The sequence below is a fragment of the Sander vitreus genome, chromosome 14 (assembly GCF_031162955.1).
Source record: "Sander vitreus isolate 19-12246 chromosome 14, sanVit1, whole genome shotgun sequence".
NCBI lineage: Eukaryota > Metazoa > Chordata > Actinopteri > Perciformes > Percidae > Sander > Sander vitreus.
This window is the reverse complement of record NC_135868.1, coordinates 16,384,149-16,410,753: the sequence shown is the minus strand read 5'-3', so window position 1 is coordinate 16,410,753 and position 26,605 is coordinate 16,384,149. Positions and strand designations below refer to the sequence as shown.

At 41.2% G+C, this 26,605-nt stretch overlaps 1 protein-coding gene across 11 annotated transcripts in view; it reads right to left on the bottom strand.

The window, feature by feature from the left end:
• clasp2 (cytoplasmic linker associated protein 2) overlaps positions 1-26,605 on the bottom strand; it is a 64,077-nt gene that overhangs the window by 19,156 nt on the left and 18,316 nt on the right. For 9 of the 11 annotated variants that reach the window (XM_078268510.1, XM_078268512.1, XM_078268511.1 and 6 more), the window contains exons 7-19: positions 23,581-23,651; positions 9,992-10,132; positions 7,614-7,687; positions 7,365-7,457; positions 7,078-7,223; positions 6,486-6,621; positions 6,269-6,339; positions 6,041-6,100; positions 5,861-5,938; positions 5,431-5,598; positions 4,847-4,887; positions 4,319-4,471; positions 1,849-1,950 (exon numbers count right to left, since the gene is read on the bottom strand). In XM_078268510.1, the coding sequence (XP_078124636.1) occupies positions 1,849-1,950; positions 4,319-4,471; positions 4,847-4,887; positions 5,431-5,598; positions 5,861-5,938; positions 6,041-6,100; positions 6,269-6,339; positions 6,486-6,621; positions 7,078-7,223; positions 7,365-7,457; positions 7,614-7,687; positions 9,992-10,132; positions 23,581-23,651 (1,334 nt within the window). Of the gene's footprint in view, positions 1-1,848; positions 1,951-4,318; positions 4,472-4,846; positions 4,888-5,430; positions 5,599-5,860; positions 5,939-6,040; positions 6,101-6,268; positions 6,340-6,485; positions 6,622-7,077; positions 7,224-7,364; positions 7,458-7,613; positions 7,688-9,991; positions 10,133-23,580; positions 23,652-24,200; positions 24,500-26,605 lie in introns of those variants that run through there. The other 2 variants (XM_078268521.1, XM_078268520.1) reach the window with 2 other exon arrangements.

Sequence of the window (26,605 nt, the reverse complement as noted above, 5' to 3'; positions counted from 1 at the left end):
CAAACAGACTTTTGGGAAACAAGCTCAACACGTGAAGCTTAATGGATTTCAACATGCTTGAAAATGAGCACGCAGATCAGACGTTCTCTATCATTGACACAAAAACTACTAAAGCCAAACATACAAACTCAACCCATGAAAAGTCTGTTGCTTTGTACTAGTACCTAGTGACACAAAGCTAAACAAATACATCTAAATGACAGGAGAAAATCTAAATTGGGATTGTTCTATTACCTTGATCACCACTTGTGACTTGAGTAGCTGATAATGTATTCATCTTTTAACTTTTATGATATAAAAAAAAGACTTGATCCTGACTTTGACCTCAAGACATTTTTTGTTATATTTGCCAATCAACTCTCCCTTCCTTCCTCTTCTCAATCTTAAGACTACATCCAGGCACACATAAGAGTGCAGAAACATGAGGCTCCCAAAGCAGTGTGTTTAGCATGATCACATAAAAGCCATGTTAACAGTCTGTGACTACAAATCCCAGCATGCCAGAGTGGGAGGAGTTTCAAGTGACCTTTTTGGGTGCATCTGAAGTATGGGGAAGTCAGGGCAACAGAGGAAAGGCAGTAAAGACAAAGACAGCGGAAAAAAGTAGCGTTGTAATCTTACCACCAACAGGGGTAGCAGACTGAGATCCTGAGCCATTAAGCCCATTGGTTGGGAGGAGGGGGAAAGCAGAGGCGAGGGGGAAGGAACAGCAGATTAAACCAGATGAATTTTGGGTGTTAGCGCAAAAGAAGTATCATGGGAGTTAGAACACAGAGTACGATGGGAGCGCATCCTGGTGTTCCATAAATAAACAAATCAATTTATTATTAAATAGAAACTAGGTATTGAAGATGTGTTGCTAAAACAAAGACACACTGAACCAGCAGCAGATGATAGCCTGGGAAAAGCAGTGCATGTTGGGACAGCTGGCATATGTATCAAGCACAAGCCTGTTCACAATGAGGAAAAGAAAATGCCTCAAAAGTAAATATGCTCAAAAATATCCATACACTCGATCACACGCACACATATACGTAAAAATCTTTGTGAGACTCCGTTCAGCTGCCATTTCCTCGGTTTCTGTTAGAATGTTGTTTGGAGATTTGGGCTTTGAACTCTTGATCAGGGAACTTCCATTTGGTCTTTAAATGTCCAGATCTGATTGGTGCAGTGGACTGTGGTCCAATCACTGTCCACCTTTAAACTGGTTTTCAAACCAGCACCAAAGCCATCATGCGTTAAGCAGCAATTATTCTAAGAAAGCAAGTACACACACATCTGCTTTATGAGTTGCAATAGCAACTAGCTCAGTGGCTTGTGTTCCTTCGTGTCTGTCGAAGTATTTTTAATAACTTAAATGACAGCCAGAGCTATAGGCTAGAGCACCGGAAACTGTCCACCACGCAATCCTCAGTGATGAGACACAGCATGCATAGTAAAACACACACACACACACACACACACACACATAAAAACCCACATACACACTCCTCTTCACACAAAACACCTTGATCAGAATGAGAGCAATAGCAGGTGGGCCACCATTCCCACTGTGGTACACAGATAGACACACTCTGACTCTGACACACAAACAGAATACCTGGTGTGCAATCGGATTCGTCGGAACCTAAAGGCACAAAAACATTTACATAGAGCTTATCGTCACCGTGAAGGCAACAAGTAATGAAACCAAAGAGCCTGAGAAACACTCACTCCAAGAAGCTCACACACCCCGTTTCTGTTGCTGTTTACTTGTTTATGTTATGTGGTAAGTGGACTTGATACCCAGAATGTTCCAATCACAGCTGATTTAAGTCATGCTGTGTGTCGGTGGAAGGGGGTACATACGTTGTGACTGGGAGACCATCTTGGTGCGGCTGCGTCCTCGTGAGTCCACCTGGCTAGACATGCTGCTGGCAGTGGATAACGGCTGCTTGGTACGTACACGGCCTGTATGTAAGCGGAGGGAAAAATACGGTAAAAATACAGAAACACCAAACACTGCTGTACTTTCTACACTCCTACTTTCTATGCTCCTACATCTCGTTACAAACTGTTGAATGCAGCCCAGAACCTAAAAGGCACTACAGCTGACGAAAAGCCACTAATGCTGGAAGCCGCTGAATGAAAATCAGATCCTAAACTAAACACTCAGATTCAGCCACACAGATACAAACACCAGGGATGCTTCAGTGGATTAGGAACCAGTGTCAGTAAAGGGCGTACATACAATTTGTAACTTGTCAATACCCAGCTAATTATGTATCTTTAAGTATTGATTGATTTGATGAAAATATCATCCAACATCTTGCAACATTTTGTGAGTCACTGTGGGATATAACTAGCCTGGAAACCAAAAGAATCTGTAAGCTCATGTTTCATTTACTCTGGTAGATATGTCTGGCCCCCTTCCCGTTCAGGCAGATTTCCAGGCGGCCAGAACCTTGATGGGCCAATCACAACCGTTTAGCTCACACGGGGCAGGGTTTAAGACAATGACCGAACGCCATCCATGACATGACCGAACTTAACATAACGCTCCTTGGAAATTGAAAATGAACGGAGAGGTTCCAGACTAATACGTATTTGCCAATTAGTCTTTTGAATCCAGGCAAAAATATTACTTCAACCCACAGTTCATTCATATCATTCACTTTAGCCTCTGCAGTGCATCATCCAATCCACTTACAGCTGCATTTTTTGTAAAGTAATTCTTTATTAATTATATTAAAATACTTGTTCAAAGGCATTATTAATGTTAGATCTGTAATGTCAAATTTCAAGATTTAGAGATATTTAATTTTTATTTTACATTTGTACTGTTTTAAATTGAGGGTACCACAATAAAATAATTTCAATATATTGATTACTGGTGATTACTTGTAATTACTTGAAATTTGTCAACTTTCCCAACTAGAACATCCCTAAAACATTCCCACACACACATCCAACTAACCACGATCTTACCATTGTCTGACCTGGTCCCTACAGACAGAAAGAAGGAGCAGGTTGTAAATATTACATTTCACCTGCACGTTTCAAAATGTAAATATCTAGCATTTTCCCCTACTGTTTATTCTACATTCTCTATTTATTCTATATAGTACTGTTCATTATGTATATACTCTGTACATTACTCTGCACTTTACTGTTGTTTTGCACTTCTGGTTAGATGCTAAACTGCACTTTGTTGTGTCAGTACCTGTTCTCTCTGCTCTGTGCAATAATAATAAAGTTAAATCTAAACTTATATGAGTATAATAGCACTACAACAACACACCCTAAGAGTATCCTAATAAAGCCTCAATACCTGAATGATACAGTTTAATGCAGGGGTTGATTAGTTAGACCGTTTCTGTATTAAAAATAAGATGATTCATGATATGATGAGTAGGATGGTGATGTAAATGAGGGTTGATTGCAATCTGACAGCAGGGGGCGCTGTGGCCACACACTGCAACAAAAAGGAGCTGATATGGACTGGTGGACTGGAATGAAGTGAGGAAAGGGAAAAGAGGAGAAAAAAAGATAAAAGCATGAGTAGGTTGTCGCTGGTGAAGCAGAGTGAGATGATCTTACCATCCGTTTTATCAGAGGCATCATCTTTAGTGGCAGAGAGAGTGAGAGAGAGAGAGAAAGAGAGAGAAGGTGGGAAGAAAGAAAAGGGAACAAACAAAGGAAAACAAAATGGAAAGGATTGATTCAAATGATTATTAAAAGTAAGAGACACAAAAGGAAAAGCCCAAGAAAGGGGCAGGAAAATTTAAACGAAAGTGTCAGTAACCAAGAAACACAAAATGATGAAAAAGAATACAGAATGAGAGAAGAGAGACAAGAGAAGAGAGGAGCACAGTCTGTATTAGTTACAGAACATCTGTTTAACAGAGAACCATGCAGATACAGTGGTCAACATTGAAACAGCGAGAAACAAACACAGAGGACGATATTCATCTACAGAACATGCACACAGAAAATATCCATACCAAAACATATACAGGATACATTAACAGGCAATGAGGAGGCATCAGTAGAGGAGAGTACAGGAGCGGAGAGGAGAAAGGCCAGTCCAAGCACTGAAGTGTGTGTGTGTATAAGTCCATCCTTATTCATTGTTTTGTAGATGTGGCAAGCCTTTATAGAGGATGACCTTTACTTCTTACTTCAACCTGTCAGAAGCTTTAGAACTACTACTACTTCTGAGCTGATCTGAGAGGACTCCTCAGATGTGGTCATCTCTGCCTGACATCCTGCTGATTACATGCCGACTAATGTCTGCACTGTCTGATTAGTCATCTAACTTGACTGACAGGGCCCTTACCCAGTGAGGAGTAGGAGCCAGGGGGCAGACGCCCTGTTGCCCTGGTCTGTCCGACGTGCCGGTACTTAGCAACTGCTGCTGCGTTTACATCCACATCACTACGGGAGCGCTGCAAGGAAGCCGACGACAACCCACCCTTTGACCCCGCAGGGACTGACAGGACAGGAGGAGGAGGAGTGTTGGAGAAGGGATGGGAGGTGATGAGGGGGGGGATATATATATACACATCACAAACACATGCAGGCACCACACAACCCAAATACTGATACCGTACAGAAATACACAAACAGCCAGACACATACACATATGTGTGCGTACGTGTGTGATAACATAAAAACAACATAAGAGGATGTGACTGTACGGACACAGGCAGATGTAAATGAGAATGATGGGAAATGGTTCTGTAAGAGCTGATGTTTGTCATAGTGTATGTGTGCTTTCACAGGAGTGAGTGAGCCTGAGATTATTTGTTTGAGAGAGCCTGCATGTGTATCTGCCACTGTGTGTGTCGGAGTGGATTTGACTCACCTCGCCCTGGAGCTGCAGACCATTTAGAAGTCAGAGGCCGACTGCCAGAGGAGGGAGCAAAGTAGGTCAGTCCACAACAAAACTAAATCACATTGCTAATGTAATGCTGGGTGATGAACATTTTTTTTCTTCTTCTCATTGTCAAAATATAAGCTAAATACTGTTTCAATGAAGTAGAGTGGACTACTTCAAATGTTAACAAATACACACTAGAGCGTAAATTAGGGCAGAAAGAGTACAACATGAAACTGGGTTATTCAGAGAATGTGCACTAATTCAACAAACAATGATTTGTTTGACATAAAAAAAAAAAAAATCTATCTGTGTGTCAGTTAGACAATATTTTGGTTTATTTATGGTGACTCAAACAGAGGTCAGTTGTTTATGTTGTCCTCTGTGTCCCTGAAGCCAGCATTTTCACATTTGTTCCACATAGGGTTCATTCTTCTAACCAATAATCTAGTTATCTAATTATATTCATTTTTCCTCTAGCATCGATCTAATTTTTTAAGACTCAAAGGTAGTCTTAAAGTAAACCTAGAGGTCTATAGAACTATGAAGGAGCATAGCTGAGCGTTGATTACTTGAGGCTCTCTTGAGAGGAGGACGAGGAGCGGTCACTCTGGGGAAGTGAGGCCACGCTGCCAGAGCTCCTCAGGCAGGACTGAAGGGTCCTCTGGTACGATGGCTCCAAGGAGTTGTAGAGAGCGTCGGTCTCCCCTGGGAAGTGGTTCCTCAGACCCCAGTAAGCCCTGGAAGACGCAGCAGGGAAGAAGGAAACAGAGACGGAGATGGACAGAGAAAGAGAGATGAAGAGAGACAAATGAAAAAGTTAAAAGGAGAGAAAAACATGGGTGAGGTAGAGGAGGGAGGTAGAAAAATGATGATGGAAGAGGCAAAAGAGAGGAATAAAGGGATTAAGACAGAAAAAATGGGTGCTATTTAACACGACCTGTCTTTCATATAATACAATTCATATAATAACATTTTCAGAAATGCCTGTGTGTGTCTTACTTGCGGGCCTCCACTCTGGCCTCCGAGTCTGCATCTCGAATTCCCTTCTTGATGCTCTCAACCAGAACTGCCATGTGCCTGCAAGGGAGAGATACATAGGTACAAAAGGTGCACTAAGTGTGAACAAGTAGAAAAGCAGGTTTAAAACTTATTTTGAACCTTATTGGAATCAATCCTCACCTCTCTAGAGAGTGGGTTTGCCATTCCTGTAGTAGAAGGTCTAGGAATTCATAACCGCGCCTGGAGAGGACACATTTTTATCATTGTCATTATCACAAAACACATTACTTAACAGAATCATCGTAAGCTTTTTATAATCTTACAGCTGTTATTATTTGAGACCTGTTCATCACCAAACTAGGCTTTTTATCACTGTAGTGTCAACATCAGTGCCTTTGCTAATCTCACCTTCTAACAGACACAGACTTGGATGTGCAGTTACTGGTTATCAGGGGGATGAGCCTGGGGACGTGGGTATGCTGCAGAGAGGAGAGGAAGCAGAGCGTGAAAGATGTGAAAGGGGAAAAAAAAAAAAAAATCTAATAATCAGACTACAGCAGTAACACTGACCACAAAGAACATCGACGAGAATTTTAAAAGTTATAAGTGTGTTTGCAAAACTCACCCGTATGATGGTGCGGATAGCCAACACACCAGAGGTGGCCATGACTTTTGCACAGTTGGGGATGAGGTTGAAAAGGACGGGAATGATGGCTTCCGCTCCATGATCAAATTTATTCCCCAGCACTGATGAAAGGTGGCTATAAGATTACACAGACAAATACACAACAAGCGTATGTTATGAACACAGAGCACAATCAAAACTGTGGTAAACATCACAACAAAGGTTGAGTGCAAATCTCATTAATCAGGACTGTGTCCAAAATTCACACTTTTATTAACTTTATAGTGCCCTCAAAAATGACACCAGTGGAACCAAAAAAGGAGTGTCAATGCCATGAGCACTTCTTTTTGCTAACTTACCCGCAATGCAATGAGTTTCATTTGACCGACAAAATTACCAATGTGCAACTCTACACCTGTCAGCGATGACACAAAATGACAATGATCAATACGTGCAAGAAGTAACTGTTACTTATAAATCCAATTACTGTGTCTCTGTTTATTGAGGGAGCAGTGAATGATTTTGGACACAGCCCAGGTTTCCCCTCACTGCACATCATGCAGTCACAGCAGTATCTATAATCAACACCCACGCCACAGTGATGCAGGCCTCTCGGACAACTTGTGAGCGCAGGTCTTTAGCTGACAGTTTGAAGGCTCCATCCAGTAGCCGCAGGTGCTGGTAGAAACAGTCGTAGCTGGTTGCGCCCGCAACCAACAGCGAGCGAATCTTCTTCATCTGTAAAAAAAAACAAAAAAAAACAACAACAAAAAAAAACATTAAAAGACACCAACAATGATAAAACAAAGCAGTGTCAAAGAAGGTAATTTCATTTATATAACCGAAAAAAGGAAATGCACTGAAGGTGAAAATACTGACAGCGCTGGCTCTCTGGTCCCAATCATGTTTGTCATCGGAGCAGACCTCACGGATCTTATTCAGGTTGTCTTCAAGATCCCTCGCCGAGTAAATCTGCATAGAGACACAGTGAAGAAAAACAGGAGGGAAGGGAGCATGGCAAATATGTGAAGGACAGATAAAAGTCTCAGACAGTCTAACCTTGACAGCCCGTGTAGTTTGTTTATTAAATAGGATGAATGTGCATTTATGCTACTGTGTGTAGTGTACCTGGACAGAAGGGACATCTGTGAAGGCTTTAATGAAATCCTCTTCATCAAGTCCCCCAGCACCTTCCTTGGATACTAGAAAATCAGAGCAGAGTCATTTAATGTGTGTGTGTGGATTTAATCGATAGCTTGTCAGCCTTCAGCATTTAAGGATTTCTGTGCTGGTTGGTTTTGTGATTCTGGTTTAACTCACAAAAACACAAGCACACTTCCAATTACACCCTCATACACCCCCACACACTTAAGTCAGTAGGATCAGCCTGTGTTTTTATGGACTTCCTGGCAGTAATGGGCATGTCAATCATATTGCTCTGGGAGCTGGAAGCTCTGTGGACCACATATCCTACAACTCCTTACTAGGGAAGCAGAGAGGATATGTACATGTATATGGCCCTTAGAGAGCTGGTAAACGTTGATGTGGCACTATCCTCTGTTATCAGGGAGTAACATGGTAGCAGCCTGGGCATGAAACTCCATCACCATTTTCAATTATTTTTATTGCCAGCTTTATTAATTGGAAATGGTTATGGCATGTTATCAGGGTGAGCAGTTATGGCTGCAAAAATAATCATAATTATGTTGATAGTTCACAATTGTGAGAACTCACTTTGATATGAGAAGCATTTTTTTGGTGTGTATATATGTATATAATTTTTGGGGGCATTTCCACCTTTAATGGCTAGGACAGCTATGAAAGGAGGGAGATAGAGGGGGGAAGACATGCATGAAATAGTCACAGGTCAGACTCAAACCCTCGACCTTCTGCGTCGAGGAAGAAACCTCTAAATATGTGTGCCTGCTCTACCAACTGAGCTAACCGGCCACAGAATAAAATGTATTTAACGTAAGATTGTAACTAAAGTATTTTGCTACCTGTATAAACAGATTTGTGCGATCATAATGAGAAGAAATGAACATTAACCAGCAGTGTGAAAACAATGTGGACTGCTGTGATTAAATACTGCTGACAGAAAGCAACCACCTTGTCCTTTGAGAGAAGTCTTGCCCTGGTACTTCATCCTTTTGGATATGGCTTTAGATTTTTTTCAAGATCTAGCGTTTTTATTCTGCCAGTTATTGGCAAAATGGAAATGTCTATCATCTGTACGAGTCTTGCTGCCAGGTGTTGACAGTGTGTGGGCGTACTTAAATGCAAATACGGACGAACAGGCCTCCCATCGCCACCTTCATGGAAACTAGCCTGACATAGCAGAGTAAAAGCCAGACAAACTAATTCCCAACAAATGAAATGAAAAACAAAAAGACAGGTCAAGTGACTGAAATAGCACTATGCTGTGGCAAAGGTCAAGTCGGGTATTTCTTTTATTAACAAGATCAAGGTTTAAGAGCTGTAGTATTGTGAAAAATACCCAGCATGCCCTTGACTTCAGCCTCTAACAGCCGCTCCAATATCAATAAGACTAATGATCCAAGTGACAAAGGATCACAGTCTTGCATTTCCAGTCAACGGAACAACATACCAGGACTCTGAGCTTGCTTGTGAAACACTTACACCTACCAATGTATTGTGTGCATGTATGTGTGATATTTGCTTACACAGATACATCAGCAGGCAGCAGGAAATTGACTGCATGGTCGTGTGAACATAGCTTTCCTCCAATAGAGAGATGGGAAAAATCAATACATGCAAAGATGAAGCAAACATAACAGTCCAGCCATCTACAGCAAGAGGATGACTCGACAGAGAGGAGGCTTTCTCAACGAGAAGGATGATAATAACGCTTTCTGCAGGCCTGAGTCTACCACAGATTTCTGAGGAGACACAGAGGGAGTGTGTCACTGTGGACTGCAACGTCTTCCTACTCAAGTCCTTTCGCTTCTTCCAACAGCCCCAATAGTGTGTCCCTATTCTGTGACCACCAGTAATGTACTGTCAGAGAACCTTAATACAGAAGGCCGCACCCACATCCTGGAAAAATGTGACCTACACTGAATTGTCTCTGAACCAATATTAATTCCTGTTGTGGTGGTCCAGCTTTGTATTTCGACAGCCTGGAAGATCGCTACCAGTCATTCAAATTCCTGTCTGTACAAAAGAAAACATTTTCTGCCATTTGCTCACAAGAGGAGGATACTGGTAAATTCTTAATGATGCTTTATGGCCTTGAACTCTTTGTCAGGCAGTGGGATGTATTTATGCTTAAACATAGATAAAAGCAAGGCTTGCCAATTGCAATGATTTTGATCATTTTCATTTGCCACTAGTGTAGAGGAGCCCAAGTCTACCAGCCATGAATGAATAATATAAACTCCACTTTCTCAATATAGAAATGCCTTTTTTCCAAACTTGGAGGAAACAGATGAACTCAGCTGTGTGTCTGCATTCATTGTGTGTTTAAATGTACAGTAAGTTTATACCAAGTTTGCCACCGGTAGCGCTGGGCCTGCGTGAAGCAGAGGACTCTGCAGACTTCTTGGGAACTTTTGGCACCTTGAAGGCAGCCTGGGCTGAGGAAGAACGAATCCCATCCACACCATCGTCATCTTCAAAACTACGATCTGGAAGGAGAGGACAGAGAGAAGACTGTTACCATCCACACTGTAGGCAAGGAAAAGTGCGGTTTAAACTAAAAAAAAAAGTTAAAAAAAAAAAAATTCTATTAATAAGAGTAATCATTTGACAAAAAGATCGAGATCTACTCTCACAATTACTATGTTGGAATCTGATTTCTAAAGTTAAATACAAAAAGATGAATTATTCAAAACCTCAGGTCCTTCTGAAAAATGTCACAGCACCTTTTTTAAATCAAGGTGTGTTTTTAAAGATTTTTAGTGTATACAAGAAACTAATCCCGAACATCTACCCATCCACCTACCCGACCCACACCTCTAAATTAAAGATGGTCACAAGAAGAATGGAATAAATAAATGAAATGAGAAATCAACAATAACATAGGAAGTTACAATGTATTATGTATAGGGTTAGATTCTTTGCTTCCATTTTTTTCTACAATATTCAAGAAAGGCTGCCAAATAGCATGAAACTTCAAAACAGACCCTTGGAGAGAGTATCTTATCAAGTTTAAGAAATTGCATAACTTTTTTTAATCCAGAGAATACGAAGGGGGAAAAGGGTCTTTCCATCTGAAGAGAATGAGTCGCCTGGCCAACAAAGTGCAAAAGGCCAGCATGTTACACTTATTATTACTTAGCATATCCTGTGATATAACACCAAACAGAGCAGTGAGAGGGGGTGGATAAGTTGGCTCCTTAAAATTGACTGCCAGAAATGATGTAGTCTTGTCCAAAACATATGTAATAAGGCCTTGTTTACATCTGTCACATGTGGGGTCTGTACCTTGGACTTTATTTGCCCATTTTATGTTGAGCATAACAAGCTCAACATAATAAAGACGAGAAGAAAAGAACGGAGGAGATGGTTGTCTACAAAGAGCTTGGTCAGGAATCACTAAATCAATACTAATTAAAAACACATTGGTTAGAAGAAAAAGGCAAACCCACACACACATACACGGTCACTTCTAAGAGCCCAAAAACACAGCCAATGATCAAGATGCCAACCAGTGACTGGCAAAACTCTCTGCAGACCAAAGACCCAATCTGCATGCTAGCAGAAATTAAGCTAGCTGGAAAGCTAGCATTGAAACTTGAGACATGCTTGTGCACAACAGTGCAGCATTTTGAACGAGCATCTACCAGCAAAACACTCGAGGAAGACAATATCACACACACAAGTCGACTGTGGAGATGCAACTGTTGGCATAGGAATGCAGTTGCGCTCCAGTCGCTCTGACATCCAGCCGTTCATGAAATGCGCCAAAGCCACCACCCTACACCTTGAATCATACATCAAACTTACCAACACTCGCAGTCAACATGCAAAATCAATTGATAGGAATGTGTGTACATACAAGCCACATGTTAACAGTGATTGCAGAACCTATTGTGTTAAGGAGATGTGTATAGAAACACACACACGCCCATCAATGCACTCACAGTCACAGATTCGGTCGCAGATAAGTCGCCTCATGCTTCTGGGAGGGCGTGGTATTGGGGTCCCCCCTCTTCTCCAAGTCGTACCACAAGACACATACACACACTTTATAGTGGGACTAGAGCTGCACACACACACATACACACACACCTCACACCGCTGTCCAAAAACCCCTCCACCCATACAAGTGCCGGCATTTTCTTTCACTCTCTATATCCCTTCCTCTCTCTATCCTAGCATCTCTCCTCCTTCCCTCAGCAGCCTCAGAGCCAATCAGACAAGAGGTGACATCATAGTGTTGCAGCCAGTGCGGAGGCAGGGCTAGGAATGTGTGTGATGGGAGAGAAAAGGAGTGACACACACACCCCAGGAATATTAACAGGGCTTCTCCATGTCCCTGCCAGACCAGCTAACCTAAACTCATTACCATTGACAATTTTCTCTCTCTCTTGCATTCGCCCTCTTCACATACACAAAAGAACAAAGGATGATGGCGCAATGATCAAAGGAGGTTGTGTGTGGAGGGTGAATCACACCCCTCCATCTGAGGCCTACACACACAGAGCAGTGTTTTTGGTTGTTTTTGAAGACTGTTTGAAATTGAAATTCGAATGACGCGAATGAAATGACTATGATGGGTCAAGTGCCAACTTTCGCACTAACCCTTGCATCCACATCAGTTGAGCAGTGGAGAAATTGTTGCCCTTTTAATAAAAATCTACTATATACAAATATACTACATATAAATCCTTTACAATAGGGCTGGGCAATAGCTATGTGTGTGTTCTGGTAATTCAATAAATAGTCTATATAAGATAACCACATGGTAAAGCCTATTTCTTTTTGTATACTCTATACTGTGAATTAAATACTTGACAGATAAGAAGTAGTGAGTATTTTCTCATTTTATTAAGAACTCTAGTGCAAAATGAAGACAAGATGCAAGGATCAGAACTTAAAGTGTCGTCCAAATGATGTAAATATTGCCGTAAAGCAGTTCAGCTGCTGTTTTTTTTTCGACATTGCGATAAAAACGATACAGATAAATATATGCGATAGGCATTTTCGTTTTGACGACATATAAAACAAGCCAGAAGTGAAGATGGCTGTAGTACAGCCCTGACAGAAGTTCACCAGGCGAGATTCAGGCAGGTTCTTCTTACATACGTAAAATGTATGCAGAAGAAAAAAACATGTTTACAGTTAAATTTGAGTATGAAAAAACTAATGACTAAATTCACAGTATCATACCAGATTAGTGAATTAAAATTGCTTTCTAACAAAAACCCATAGCAATACTCGGTCATGCATCGAGGGTCTTAGCATCAATTAACATCACTGTGAGCAGGATTTGCATCGCCTGCTTTTGTCTAGTCAGACCTCATGGGAGTAAATGTCTCTAGGTGAAGGGCAGAGCAAAGACACCAGAGAGAAAGAGAGAGAGGGGAGCGACCAAGAGAGAATCCCTTGTAGAGAGCAGACTGCACACATGCTGTTGCCATGGCGACCTGTGCAGACCAGCTTCTTAAATAAGTATAGCAGCAAACAGGGAACAAAAGATGTTTAGTAAGCCCACTTGCACATATCTAATTTAGTGTAATCAACAGTTGCTGTTTATTCACTGACTTCATGCTGGTTTATTAAATTAGGATTCTGGTTTGACGGAAGGAAAGGCTCCTCCAGCAGCATTAGTCTCCAAAAATACACCACATTGCAAAATAACAGGGCACAAAATGCAAACAAGTATATATACACGCACACACACAGAAACAGACACAGCCATACACAAACACAATGAGAGATATTGGCTACACCATGTACCAGCCAGTGTTGCCATGGAAACCCCAGGCTGAGGTTCCCGTCCTCTCTCCATTTCAGAAGAAGAGACAAAAAAGAGGAGTGAAACGAGTCTTGAATATACAGATCTGATAGTATTCCAGAAATGATCAATGGTCAAATTAAAGACATTGTTAAAACATCTGCACCAATGCCCCAGTGTGTCCCCCATAATCCCAAAGTTCTTCCCTGCCAAAACAAACAAATCTACATGCAGGGAGAGATCGGGGGAAATGAAGTAAAACGCATGCATTGTTGTTCCGTTTCTCTGTCCCTGACTAAAGAGAAAGGGAAAGAAAAGAAAAAGACATATAGATCTGATCAGTCTTGCGAAAGTCATGTAGTGATTAAATCACAGATCTGTGAACATAAGCACATTTTCAGTTGTGACCACATGGTGGCAGCAACGGCTCCGTCCTAAACAAATTATTTCTATGGTTCAAACATGACAAAATCCTCAAAACACAGAGCGACACAGCATCCCACTGCATTATAGACAGAAAAAAAGAATGAGAGGTAGAGGGTTAGTGTGTCCCAAGAATTACACAGAATACACCTCAAATCTCCCCTAACTCAACAGTAACAACTCAAACATGAGATTAAGATTGTATTTAAGGCTGAATGTTTATGACCCTTTGGAGATGTATTGGGATAACTATATTTACTTAAGTACTCATGAGTCACTGGCTACATTGAAATCAAGGTAAAGTACCACCACTTCAAATAAAAACAGCCATACCAAAAGCTCACACAGCAGTGCTGTTGGTATAAACTGTATCATCATTCTATGCTAAATTTCCTTAACCTCAGTAACAGAAAGTGAAGAAATGTCCAGTCAGTTTAGCCGGTTTGAGTATTGAGACATCTGAGAGTATAGTGATTATTAGTAGAGAAATGTTGACTGCCTCAAGGGCTACAATTTGAAAAATCAAAACAATGAGAAGCATGAAGTTGTTCACATTTTGCTCTACTGTTATCTTAGTCTTTTATATATTTGCACTCTTTCTAACTGCACTTTCAGCCACCCAGTTGTTTCTGGGACGGAGAAATGACAGAGAAAAAGGGGAGAGAAGAGAGTGAGCGACACACTTGAATTTCAGGCCCAGATTTTCTAAGAGGAGACAAACTGCTCCTATTTCCAACCGAGCTCAGAGAAAATGAGCCTCTTTGAGTCCCAATTTCAAGTCAGGAAGAAGGATAAACCATAATATTCAGAGGAAAGTTTTGCCATGGCAACCAGCCTAGCCTGGAAACGGGGTCATGGTTTCCTTTGCAGAGCCGGAGATGCACTGAAGCAGAATGAGCTGCTGAAGCAGTCAGAGAGAGAGAGAGAGAAAGAGTAAGTGTGATTGTCTGTCAGTCCCTGTCAACACTGAGCTATGCAAGCAATGAAAGCGGCTACTGATGGTAAGTTTGCAAGGCACCAAATATCTCTGGGCTTGTATATGTGAAGGTAGGTGTAGGGGTGTGTGTGTGTGTGTGTGCGTTTTTGTATTTGCACAAGAACATTTTCAGACAGGAACAAATAACATTAAGTAATGCGCCAGCGGCACTGACATGCATGACTTTCTTACACAAACAACAAGCTTCATTCCTCCATACACACACCCTTACACACAGTAGAGGATATACACAAATAATAATGATTCAATTAGTTATCAATTCTAATAGGGTAACTAATCAATATTACATATTTTGTTTTGGTTCAGTTTTATTATGTTCAGTCAGTGGTTATGTTTCCATCCACACGTTTTTATCCAAATGAAGTGATATCAAATGAAAAATGCCTTATGGAAACAGTAAAATTTGATTGAATTTCATGAATATTGACTCAAAGGAAATACGTTCGGTCTCATCGGATTTTATGTTGATCGATATACGGCTTATGTGCTAAACGCTGATGGAAATGTTATTTGCCGAATAAATAATGAATTGCGAATAAGTTTTAGGTCATTTTATGGTTGCAACCCGCCACAAAACGAAGAAGAAGTTTTAGTTCATAGTTTGCACACATGGCGGGTGTCAGCAAAGACAGATGGAAGTGGATGAACGAGGAGACGAGAGACTTTTTGAATTTAATTTACGAGCAAAATATAACGCTGTCGTTCCCACACCACAGGCCGCCTCCGTTGTCGTCAGGCATTTACGTGCATCTGCATCATCATAGCAATGTGTTGATAGCGTTGTTGTTTTCTTATTATAGCTTGATATGTCGCTATCAGCTGGCACATAAGCACTATTACAACTTGTGCAATATATTGATCATTTGTTGGTAGATGGCACGATCCAGTTTGTCTAGGGACCGTTCGGTATTTATGGAATGGACCACCGGAGGAAAATAGGGGAGGGTCCTGTCTTTTTTGTTGAGGGGAGGGTCACCCAACTTTTTTATTCATGAAAAGAGCAACATTTCAAAGTGGCTTGTTTGGTGCATATTTATCCATGTATCTCTCAGTCTCGGCCCCCTAGCAGATGGGTCTGTCCGCATACGCGGAGTTTGCTGGTGGGGGGGGCCAGGAGGGCCCCCTGGTGGCTCAAACGGGTAATTGCATTGTTTAAAAAATGAGTGGAATAATTACGACCAGATATTTTATAAATATCTTAAATAACACAAAACAACTAAATGGTGGTAGATAATACATCTGATTTCATATACTGCTTTAGTAAAAAAAAAAAAAATATTACCTGGCTGACGATGGGAGCAGCAGGACGCAAAAAATGAAAGTTACTGTTGCACTATGTCTGGACATCTTGCCGTGCCAACGTTGCAATAATGGTTTCCTAAATGCCATGTATATAATGTCAGTTTACTAATTGATTGCGGGTTTTGTGTAGATTCGGACTTGTATACGTTTATTCCACCTTGTTTAAACGGCAAGTGGAGAGGCCTCGTTCACCTGTTTGGAGCTGGCTGGTGAATGTGACTTGCTCGTATAGGCCTTGCTGGATACACCGTGACTCTGTTTGTGGATCTACTGATCGCTGTGGATTACTTTTTTTCCGTGTCATTGGATTACGGCAAAATACGGATCTTTTTTCTTAACGTTTTATGGTGAGTTTGGAGAGGCATCTCAACAGACTGTAGGAAACACTGATTGTTCACCGTTACATTTTAGTTGAATTTAAGCGTCTGTCTATTGCGTTCCAAAACAGCCGTGCCACGATTGGATTTCATAAGGGCGAATTGTTAAATTGTTACAATGTAATTTAAAAACTGCTTTGGTTAACTCCTGTACGTCATGGCTGTAAAAATCAAATGGCATCTGTGCTTCTTTGCTAAGTGCAAACTTGCACGCAAGGGGAGGGTCATGCCTCTTTTTCAAATCATTTTGGAGGGTCATAGGAATATTATTACTGACGAGGGGAGGGTCAAATCTTTTTAGGTCAGAGGCCACAAAACTCCTCCGGTGGCCCTTAATTAAATAACGAACAGTCCCCTAGCAAAACTTTGTTCGCAAATGTTTGCTTGAATGTTGTGCGATTCAGTGCGAAAATGAATGGAAACACCTTAAAATGTCTCAAATCAATTCGATATACCAATTTGACCGCAAAACAGCATGTAACGTCATTACGCACAGGTTTTTATTCGCTTTAAAGCCGTTGGATGGAAACACACTTTCACCAGCTTTATTCGCATGCGTTTGTTTTTTACCGAATTTCAGATAATTCGATTGACAAGTGGATGGAAACTTAGCTTGTGTCGCAGGTAGGGCTGCCCTCTCTTAGTCGCTTTGTCGACTTATCGGTCGTTTTGATCTTAATCGACTGGGATTTCTTTAGTCGATTAGTTTTTGTGGAGAAACTCAGTTTTAAAGATATGTCGATTAAATCATCTAATCGATTAGTAAACAAAATCATGACCGTTAGTCGACTAGGAATGTCTTTAGTTGAGGACAGTGCTAGTCGGAGGTCAGTTATCTTGTCTTGTCTGGGGACTTTCAGTTACTAGTATCCAGCTGAATTTTGGTTTTGCAATGTTGAAACTGGACAGCATGTCAGCCTGAAAGAAAGGATTTGTTCAATGTAAAAAAAGAAAAGAAAAAAAGAACTCTAGCAGCTTGTTATGCTATTTGGTGCATATTATTTTAGGTTTAGTATATATACACACACACAACGTTATGATTTTTCTATTTGTTTTGTGTATGTGCTACCTGATGATGTGTTCTTTTTGTTATTTTTTGATGTTTAATATATAGAAGTGTCTTGTAATTCCATTTGGGATGGGCTACATTTTCTGCGAGACATGGAAATAAAACGTAACTATTATTAGACAGCAAGTACAAAACTTTTGAACAATTGATTTGTTTATGACTGTACTGCCATACTAGATGACATTAAGCGGCCTTATGTGAAATTCTTGGAAAGCCAGAAAGAAGAGACACACAATTTTCTCAACTAATATTAATTATGTTTCATCTAAATTTAACCTCCATCTAAACAAATGTCTTTTTCTACTGTCACACACGGGTAGAATGGTTGGTCCAATGTGGAAGGAAACACTTTTCAAGGCTGGAGTCAAGACAAGCAGAGTGAGCCATAATGGACGTTATCTTAACGATGATTATTTGTTCATAATTAACAATCATCAATCATCTGTCCACTGGCTTGTTGCGAAAAAATCTTGCATAGTGAGAGGAGTAGGAAACAGAAAGGCTGCCAACACAATAGTTAAAGTGGAAGAGAAAAAGGCCGAAAATAAGAGGCTACTTCCCAGTTAAGTCCCTGTATTATTCTTTTTTTCAGTTCACTTGAAATATGACACTGAAAAGCAAGAATCAGAAGAACATATTTTTAGAGATGCACCGATTGACCAGCCGGTGACCGGAATTGGCCGATCAGTTTGCCAGTCAGTCTGACATATGCCGATTTTATGCCGGTCAAATGCACTCGGGCGCCGCATGATTTACATCGCGCAACAGCAACACCACACGTGCACATGCAGGGTTTCCGCTGTATGCATGTAGCAGCGGGGCACTGCCGCTCCATCAGCTGTTTATGAAATGTCATACAGTCGTAATTATACACGGCTCGAACAGTCAACCGCTCTCTCTCTCCCCTCTGAGGCTGAAAAACTGGAACATGAAAATCGCACTCACGCGGGTCCCGTGAAATATGACAGCTACAGTTTATCAGAAAATAGCATTGGGCACACTGACCTGAGACGCTGTAAACCAAAAGAGAGACGCTGTAGTCCTCCGACACGCTGTATTAACGTTACCGTTTACGCTTTCCAGGTTAGTGGAGATGCATACCACTCAAAACCAACATTAAAAACGTAGTAATATTTAAAGAGTTTAGTTTTGTTGTTAAACTGTAAAATGAGCGGTGACGTTAAATCATCTGTTTCAGGTAACGGCACTCTAGGGTACCATCTATTTGCTGGATTGTTCCGAGGTACCCGCCGGTAGCCAACGTTAGCAGATACGCCTGTTGACAGCAACGGCATTGTTCATATTTATGCACAATGACACATAAAGCAAACTTGCTAAAAAAGGAACTAGGCCTGCACGCTGTTTTCAGGTAACGTTACGGTTGACGTTCAAACAGGCCTGTGTGTGTGTTTTGAGAAATATCTTTATACTGCATTAAGGCTATATTTATTTTAATTTGTTATTTATAAATTATTTTATTGCCATTACCTGTTTTCCCCGTTTTCATACATACAGAAGTTTAGTTTGCTAAATTTATAAAATTATTTTAGTTGGATATTGGATGTGAAAAGAAGGAAATGGTTCTTCCATAACATTGCACTTTAGATGTGTGTGAATTTCCCACACAATCGATCGATCGATTATCCATTTAAAAAATGTTCTATGTAAAATGTAACATTTTCTATTAAAGAAAAAGATATTTGTGTGTGCTGTAAAGTGGTTAGAAAAAAAATGAAATCTGAATTGGCTAAAATCGGTATCGGCTGGCCTAACTCAAAGAAAATCGGAATCGGCCTAGAAAGTTGTAATTGGTGCATCTCTACATATTTTCTTTAATTTCTAAACCAAACAGAGAAATTGTACATGATTCCCAACAGAATATTCAGTCTAAGCATTCGGTTTGCTTGGGTAGCTAAAGTGCGTACCTTTTTCATGTAACTGGAACTGTTATCCTGGGTTTAAGTCAGACCTCAGGCTGCAAGTGATAACAGCAACCATCTCTCCCAAATATGTCCCATCTCTCTTTCATATTATTTTGAAAAATGAAACAAAAAAAAAACAATGAATCGCAAGGATACACATATGCTCTTGCACATTGTACTGTATATCCAGAGAGACGCACAAATGCAGTATGCCACGATGGGAGACATTTTAGGACACCACAGTTTTCCCTCTCACACACGCACACATGGAAATGTAGCCTTATCTCAGCCAGGGCACTTGGGGTGAAAGTGCTTTGAAATTTAAGCTGATTTTAATCTAAAACCATATGTTGACAAGCCTTTGTCTGAGTGCCAGCATCCACAGCCAGATGAGATTAAACACACACTCACTTACCATCATCTCCAACTGCCATGGTTACAGTGTGTTATGGATAGTAGATCTGTATTCACTCATCTCTCTCGGGCCTCTCCTTTGTTTTCTTCTCTATCTCCTTTCCTCTCTTGTTTGTTCAATCTCTCTCTGTCTCTGTCATGATGAATCAGGGAGAGGCAGTGATAGGCACAGTGCAGTGACTCGCCTACTGCGAGAGATCTCTGTCAGCTTCCTCCCATTTTCCCTCTTTGCCTCCCTCCCTCCCCCACTCTCTCCTGTTCTCTGAGCAACAGCTGCCTTGAACTCCTAGCGCAAATGCCAAGAACTGGCCTAAAAGAGATGTGGAGCAAAGGCAAGAAAGAACAAATAGTAACAAAAGTTTGGGTCCTGTGCTCGTCTCAGAGGTTGAATTCTTGATCGCTTCTTGGGAGTGTTTAGAGACAAACACTAGCTCATGCTCATCACGTTCAGTTTCTCATCTTCCGCTAACCTTTTTGGTAGATTTTCTCGCCTAAAATAGAGCAGGCTGTGAGCCTCGGGCTGGTCATTGTTACTTGTTGAGTGCCAAACATGAGCTCAGAAGGCAGGAACAAGTTGGGGAAACTAACAGACTAACATTATTTGTTTATTCAACAGAAATATTCAAATTTGCTTTGCATATGAAAGAGAGTCAATACAGTCATTTAGTATTTTTATGGAGCATGCACAAACTCAAAGCTGATACCGTTTGTCGATTGAAAGAAAATGAATCTGCAAAATGACAAAGGATTAATTCAGTAGTAGTTGCAGATTACTTTTCTGATCAATTTACGGACCAATCATATCAGATTTAACATTGAATATGTTTAGTTTTGGACTGTTGGACAGTCTGAACAAGTAATGTGAAGAGGAAACTTTGGGCTTTAAAAAACTGTGACGGGAATTTTTCACCAAATGTTTATTCAAGTAAATAATGTGCAAGTTGATCAATAATTGAGGATTAATTGCAGCCCACCTAGGCAGGTATGATAATGCACCAACAATTTACAGTTGTGTGACTCAACCATCTGTGGCATGACAAGCTGTAGTAGCTGAGAACTACAAAAAAAAAGAAACTTAAAAGGAGAATTCCGGTCAATTTCAACATGTAGCTCTGTTTGGAAATTTGGAGTGCTGGCAGTAGCAAAAAAACGAAAACAACAGGCTTAACACCCAACAGGCTTAAACAGGACAAGTTTTAAACGTGTTTTAAGCCTCTAAACATGCTCGAAATGTCATTACAAGTGCCTACCCATGTGCAATGATTCCTTCTGAGTGAACACAGTGAATCTGACTGCAGTAGATGTGACAGAAAGGCATAAAAGTTATGTTAATCCAGCCAGTGCACATACCTGTTTATTTCCTGTTTTCCGGTCAAGTCCACACTAGTCGATTGTCAAACTCATATAATCCAATATTCCAGTCAAATTCGCTGTGTTCCCTCAGAAGGAATCATTGCACATGGGTAGGCACTTGTAATGACATTTCGAGCATGTTTAGAGGCTAAAAACACGTTTAAAACTTGCCCTGTTTAAGCCTGTTGGGTGCTAACGCTAGCAGGAGGATAACACGGTGTAGGCAGCACCGATTGTTTTAGTTTTTCTTGCTACTGACAGCACTCCAAATTTCCAAAAAACAGAGCTACGTGTTGAAATCGACTGGAATTCTCCTTTAAGTACATTTGAGGTGGCAGCCAAAGCCAAACAGGAATGCAGCCAAAGTTCACCCTGGAGAGCATCTGCCCCATTAGTATCTGATTGTTAGGTGGTTTTTGAACTGCTTTCTATGCTGTTTCAGGCCAGCAGGAGGGGTTGTCCTACGCTGCAGGTAAAGGCCGTTACAGACCAACCAGACGGCCGACCGTTGGCAGAAAAGGCAGTTGGACTGATCGGTTTCCTCGAGTTAGTCAAAACCTTGGAACACACCAAAGCAACGAGACGAAATACGTCTCCATAACAGCAGGCGGCGCTAATCTGTATTGTCGCCCAAAAAATGAAAACCGGCAGCTGATTGAACGCATCACGTGGGTGTGGCTGCTGCTTCTGGATTTTGGATTTTTCAACCGGCCATTAATGGCGACTCATTCAGAATACGATCTCATATTGTACTAAAATAGTTCACCGAAACGCGTTTCTGAAAACATTTTAAGCGAGAAATAGGCCATGCAGTTCCTGAATCTGGCTTCATTTCAGATTGACAAAGGTCAGTTTAAAAGATTTTCGTCACATTTTGAGAGGCTTAGTCACGCTCAACCCGCTTGCCATTTCCGGGTGATTCCCGACTGCCCTGTCTCCGACTGAGCATGTCAGGTCGGCCAAAATAAAGGCCGACAGCTCCTCCAACGGATGACGGCAGGGAACACACCGAACAGACTCGAGTCACTGACTTCGCCAGACTGTCCAATGGCCGATTATCGGCCCGGTGTGTAGCTGCCTTAAGGTGTAGAGTTTTTAGTGTCTCAGGAATGAAGGATGGGTGTGTATCAAGCATCACTACATATTTTTTTGACCATCAACACCAGTTCCTTCTCAAACTTCTTACTGAACTGTTGCAATGTTTACTCCAAATGTCTTTCTCTGCCTCTTTTTTCTGTCTTTTTATAAATGAAAAGTGATAGTCCAAAAAAATATTCCATCTAGATAACAAACTGTGCTTTCATGCCCAGCAAAGCACATGACAGAAGACAGCAACCCTGATTTAAAAAGAAAAGAAAAAAGAAATCACATTATTTGATCATAACAACTACATAATCATGGATACAAGAACAAAAGCTTGGTCCAAACCCTAGGGAGGTGGGAGTTATAAGTAACACTCCCTCCATCCCTTTGCTGCCACCAGAGATGGCATCATGGCAACTACACACCCTGAGCTCTTCTCCACATCTCTCCCTGTGACTCTCTCTCCAAGTAAACAGACTGCAACAGCTGACCTGACACCAATCGCTGCTGTCGTTGTTAGACAGATAGAGACTATGACAGGGCAGCCTAAAAGGTACTAACAGGCAATGACAGGCTCTGCTTGACACCAACAACAGACCAAACTGACCACACAGAGAACACATACTCAACCTTTTCTCTTCGGATACCAATCTGATACCAGTGCTCTCTTTCTTCCCAAATTTAAAATCTGTTTACCTACTGCAATTGAAATTATTTTTGTACAAGGTTAACATTAGGCCAGGGATTGCTGTGGCACTGAAAACTGATTCTGCATATCGGATTGTTACATCCCTATCAAATAATGCATTTGTTGGTAGAAACAGCACAATAGAAGCCAACAGCTTCTCTTGCCAACTACCAAAAGAGACCACTATGTTGATCATTATTCAGTTAACAATGTTCACACAAACAATCAAACATATGCAAGAAGGTACTGAAGGGTTTCATGGGTGTGTCAGTAAATCCCTAAACGGCAATTGTACCAACTTTTATATTCTGAAAGGTGACAACAATAAAGTGAAACAATGCTGTGGGGTGTCCTCAATACCACTATAACTTCCCATGGTCAAACAACACTGGTTGAGCCTGAGGCTCCCAGAGATCCACAGCCCCACACAATCTCACACACAATCACACACCGTACGCGCACACACATCTTGACAACATGACTAAACTTAGTGGCTCTCAGTGGACAATGCAACTGTGGCAAAATAAATGAGAGAAGGCACTGACCGTGACTAGGGCTGAGAGCCATGTTGCCTGAATTCAAGGCTTCATCAAAACGAGCGAATAACGTCTGTAACCTGAAAAGAGAGAGAGAAGAAATGTTACAGCAGAACAACACGCAATCATCTTCATTGACAGGATCATGACAAAGAAAATGAGAGAGAACACGCATACACACAACCTAGAGACAAGCAAGGTGCTATGAATCCCAGGTGAAAGTAAAGTATCAGCAGCAGCAACATGTGGACAGCCTGCCCGCCTGTCTGCGGGTGGGTGTGTCTACTGTGCCAATCACACTCATGAAGGTGCAGGAACACCACAACTTCTGACATCCTGCCCAGCACCAAACACACAATCCCAAGCCAGATCTGCTCAGCATGTTAACGCAAAAAATGTAACCCAATCACAGAAAAGTCCAATGAAAATAACATCTTTGCACAAATAATAGCTTTAAACATATCCTGCACACTAAGCAGTGTCGATACACTTCATTTTTTTTACACACGACTGGTATGACAATAACACAACGCAGACACAATGACCCACATCCAGTAACATGCCCTAATGTCTCCTTGCCAATAGGTTAGCAATTGATGTGAGCACACAAGAATAAGAGTCATACACACCGTCCTCTGTCTGTCTTTTAATGTCTGGGTGCTGGTCCACAACTACAAGACAGCTTAGCAGGTCCTTATAAGTGATGATTAGCATTGCTATGGGCTCCACCACCGTTCAGCATTTTCACATGGTTCTCTTTCTTTCATTAGCATTCCAATTTGCCTATTCGTTTCAGAAATAGCCCAGCCTTTAGTCTTCTCTACTCATTTGCCTCAGTATTTCCCAGTGGACTGATTGATAGGTTGCTGCGCAACGTTGCATTAGCTCCCATGCTAGTGACACACTCCGGTCCTCGGCTTCCCTCAGCTCTTTGTATCCAACATGGTGCAGTGGCTCCGAGAAGGAGGGAGGAAGACAGGAGGATGGAGGGAGGGAGGGAGTGAGAGTGAGAGTGAGAGAGAGAGAGAGAGAGAGAGAGAGAGAGGAGCCAAACAGGAAAAAAAAAAAGCATGCTGATGGCATACGACAAAGCACCACCTACTGTCACACATACATACTATACTGTATGCTGATGAGCCCACACACCCACTGAGAAATCTCCCCAGTGGTACAAAGAGTTAAATCTCAGACAGGGTCTTTGCATGTATGTGTGTGCGCATTTGTGTGTGTTGAGCGAGAGACAAATAGGCCAGTGTGTGACCGGGTGCGAAGAGATTCAGTTCCCCTTTACATAACCTCCCTCCCAGACACTAACACATACACACTCGTCAGAGGGGGGGGGGGGGCTGTACAGCTTGCAAGGCTGCTCCTCCCCCTCTACATCTCTCTTTTCACCCCACTTTCCACTTGGCTCCCTTGTATTCCCGTTTTTTTACACCCACCTCCCTCTTTACATCCAGGATCCCCTCTTCACATTGCTGCACCTTTTACACTGAGCTCTCAATCTGTGCTGGACACAGATTGACTGTCATTGAAGAAAGGTCACCTCAACTCCAGATGATTTACACCTTTTAGGTAGCTCATTTCCTTTTCCAACAAGAAATTCAAGCAGCATTTGACCAACTAATAGGAGACTGTTGTCACAGGTTAATCCCATGTTGTTACTCTTAACAGGGACTCAGTACAGGGACAGTACTTCCATACAAATCACTGCTAGACCTTAGAAATACCGGTACACACATTTACAGTATGTTAGATAAATACTTCTATAGAGTAGCTAAAGTAGTTAGTTTAGAGTAACGTTAGGCCTGTAACAATAACAACTGTCTAACCGCAATTATTTTACATAACCGTGGTTATTTTGTATAACCGCAATTGAAGCATTAGAGCATTTTTAATGAGATCGGTCACAATATGGTTTGGATTCATCAAACGCGTTTGCAATACCAGTCGTACTAGTCGTTACCTAACAGCAACGTTAGCTAACGTAAACTAGCCTATGATACTATGGATTCCTACCAGAGGACGCCCCGCCCGCAGCAAGTCCAGTCGGCTTTCAAACGTTAAAAATCCATCGATTACATGTGTTGTAAGTAATGTATGTTAGTGCGTCTGTGGTGTTTAATCTACTAGGGTGCTTTGTTTAATTAGTCACGTTACCGTAAATGACGACGCTGTAGCGGAAAATGGCTGTCATTCATTAGCATTATGCTAATGTCGGTTCACGAGGATTTGCGATTTCATTTTTCTAATCTGTACATAACTTGTACTACACTTGTTTACTAACTTTAGCTAAGGTCCTAATGGGTATGAATGTTGACGGTAATTGTTGGTTTTGTTTAGATGTGCCACATTGTAATTATATAGCCAAGTGATTATTGGTCGAACTGTGCTAGTGGCAACTGTCACTTGTTGTCATAGCAACTCCAAACATCCAGGGCTGTAGCCGTCTAAAGCCAGAGAAATGAATCACTCTTTTTTTAATGCTTCGTTTTTTTTTATTGACGGGAATAAATGTTCTTTTAATTTTTTTTGTTCATTTAAGCAAAAAAAATGTATGATATATAAATGATAATAAGGAGGTGTGGTTAACTTCGTAGGCTGTGAACCTGCGTATCTGCGTCACATAGCTAACCGTTTATATATATATATATATATATAAATAAAAATATATGTATCCTGGGATTCATTTAAGCCTTAATTTGTTTGAGAAAGTAGTAAATAAATTCAAAAAATATTTTACTAAAAGAGACAATTATATTGTTAATCGCAATTATTTCTGAGACAATTGTCCAGCAAAATTTGGAATTGTTACAGGCCTAGTTTAGAGTAATTTCTTAAATTATGTTTAAACTTAAATAACAATTCTGATCAATAAAACTGCCATCTGTGACAGAAATGCACACAAGGTAGTGTGTCTGTGCCGCATTCAATGCAGAACAGGAGGAGCTGGGTCAAACAGCCAGGTCAGAGGAATCTCGCTGACCCATTTGGACCGACTGCCAAAAGCAGGTTTAACCGGTGTCACTGTCCA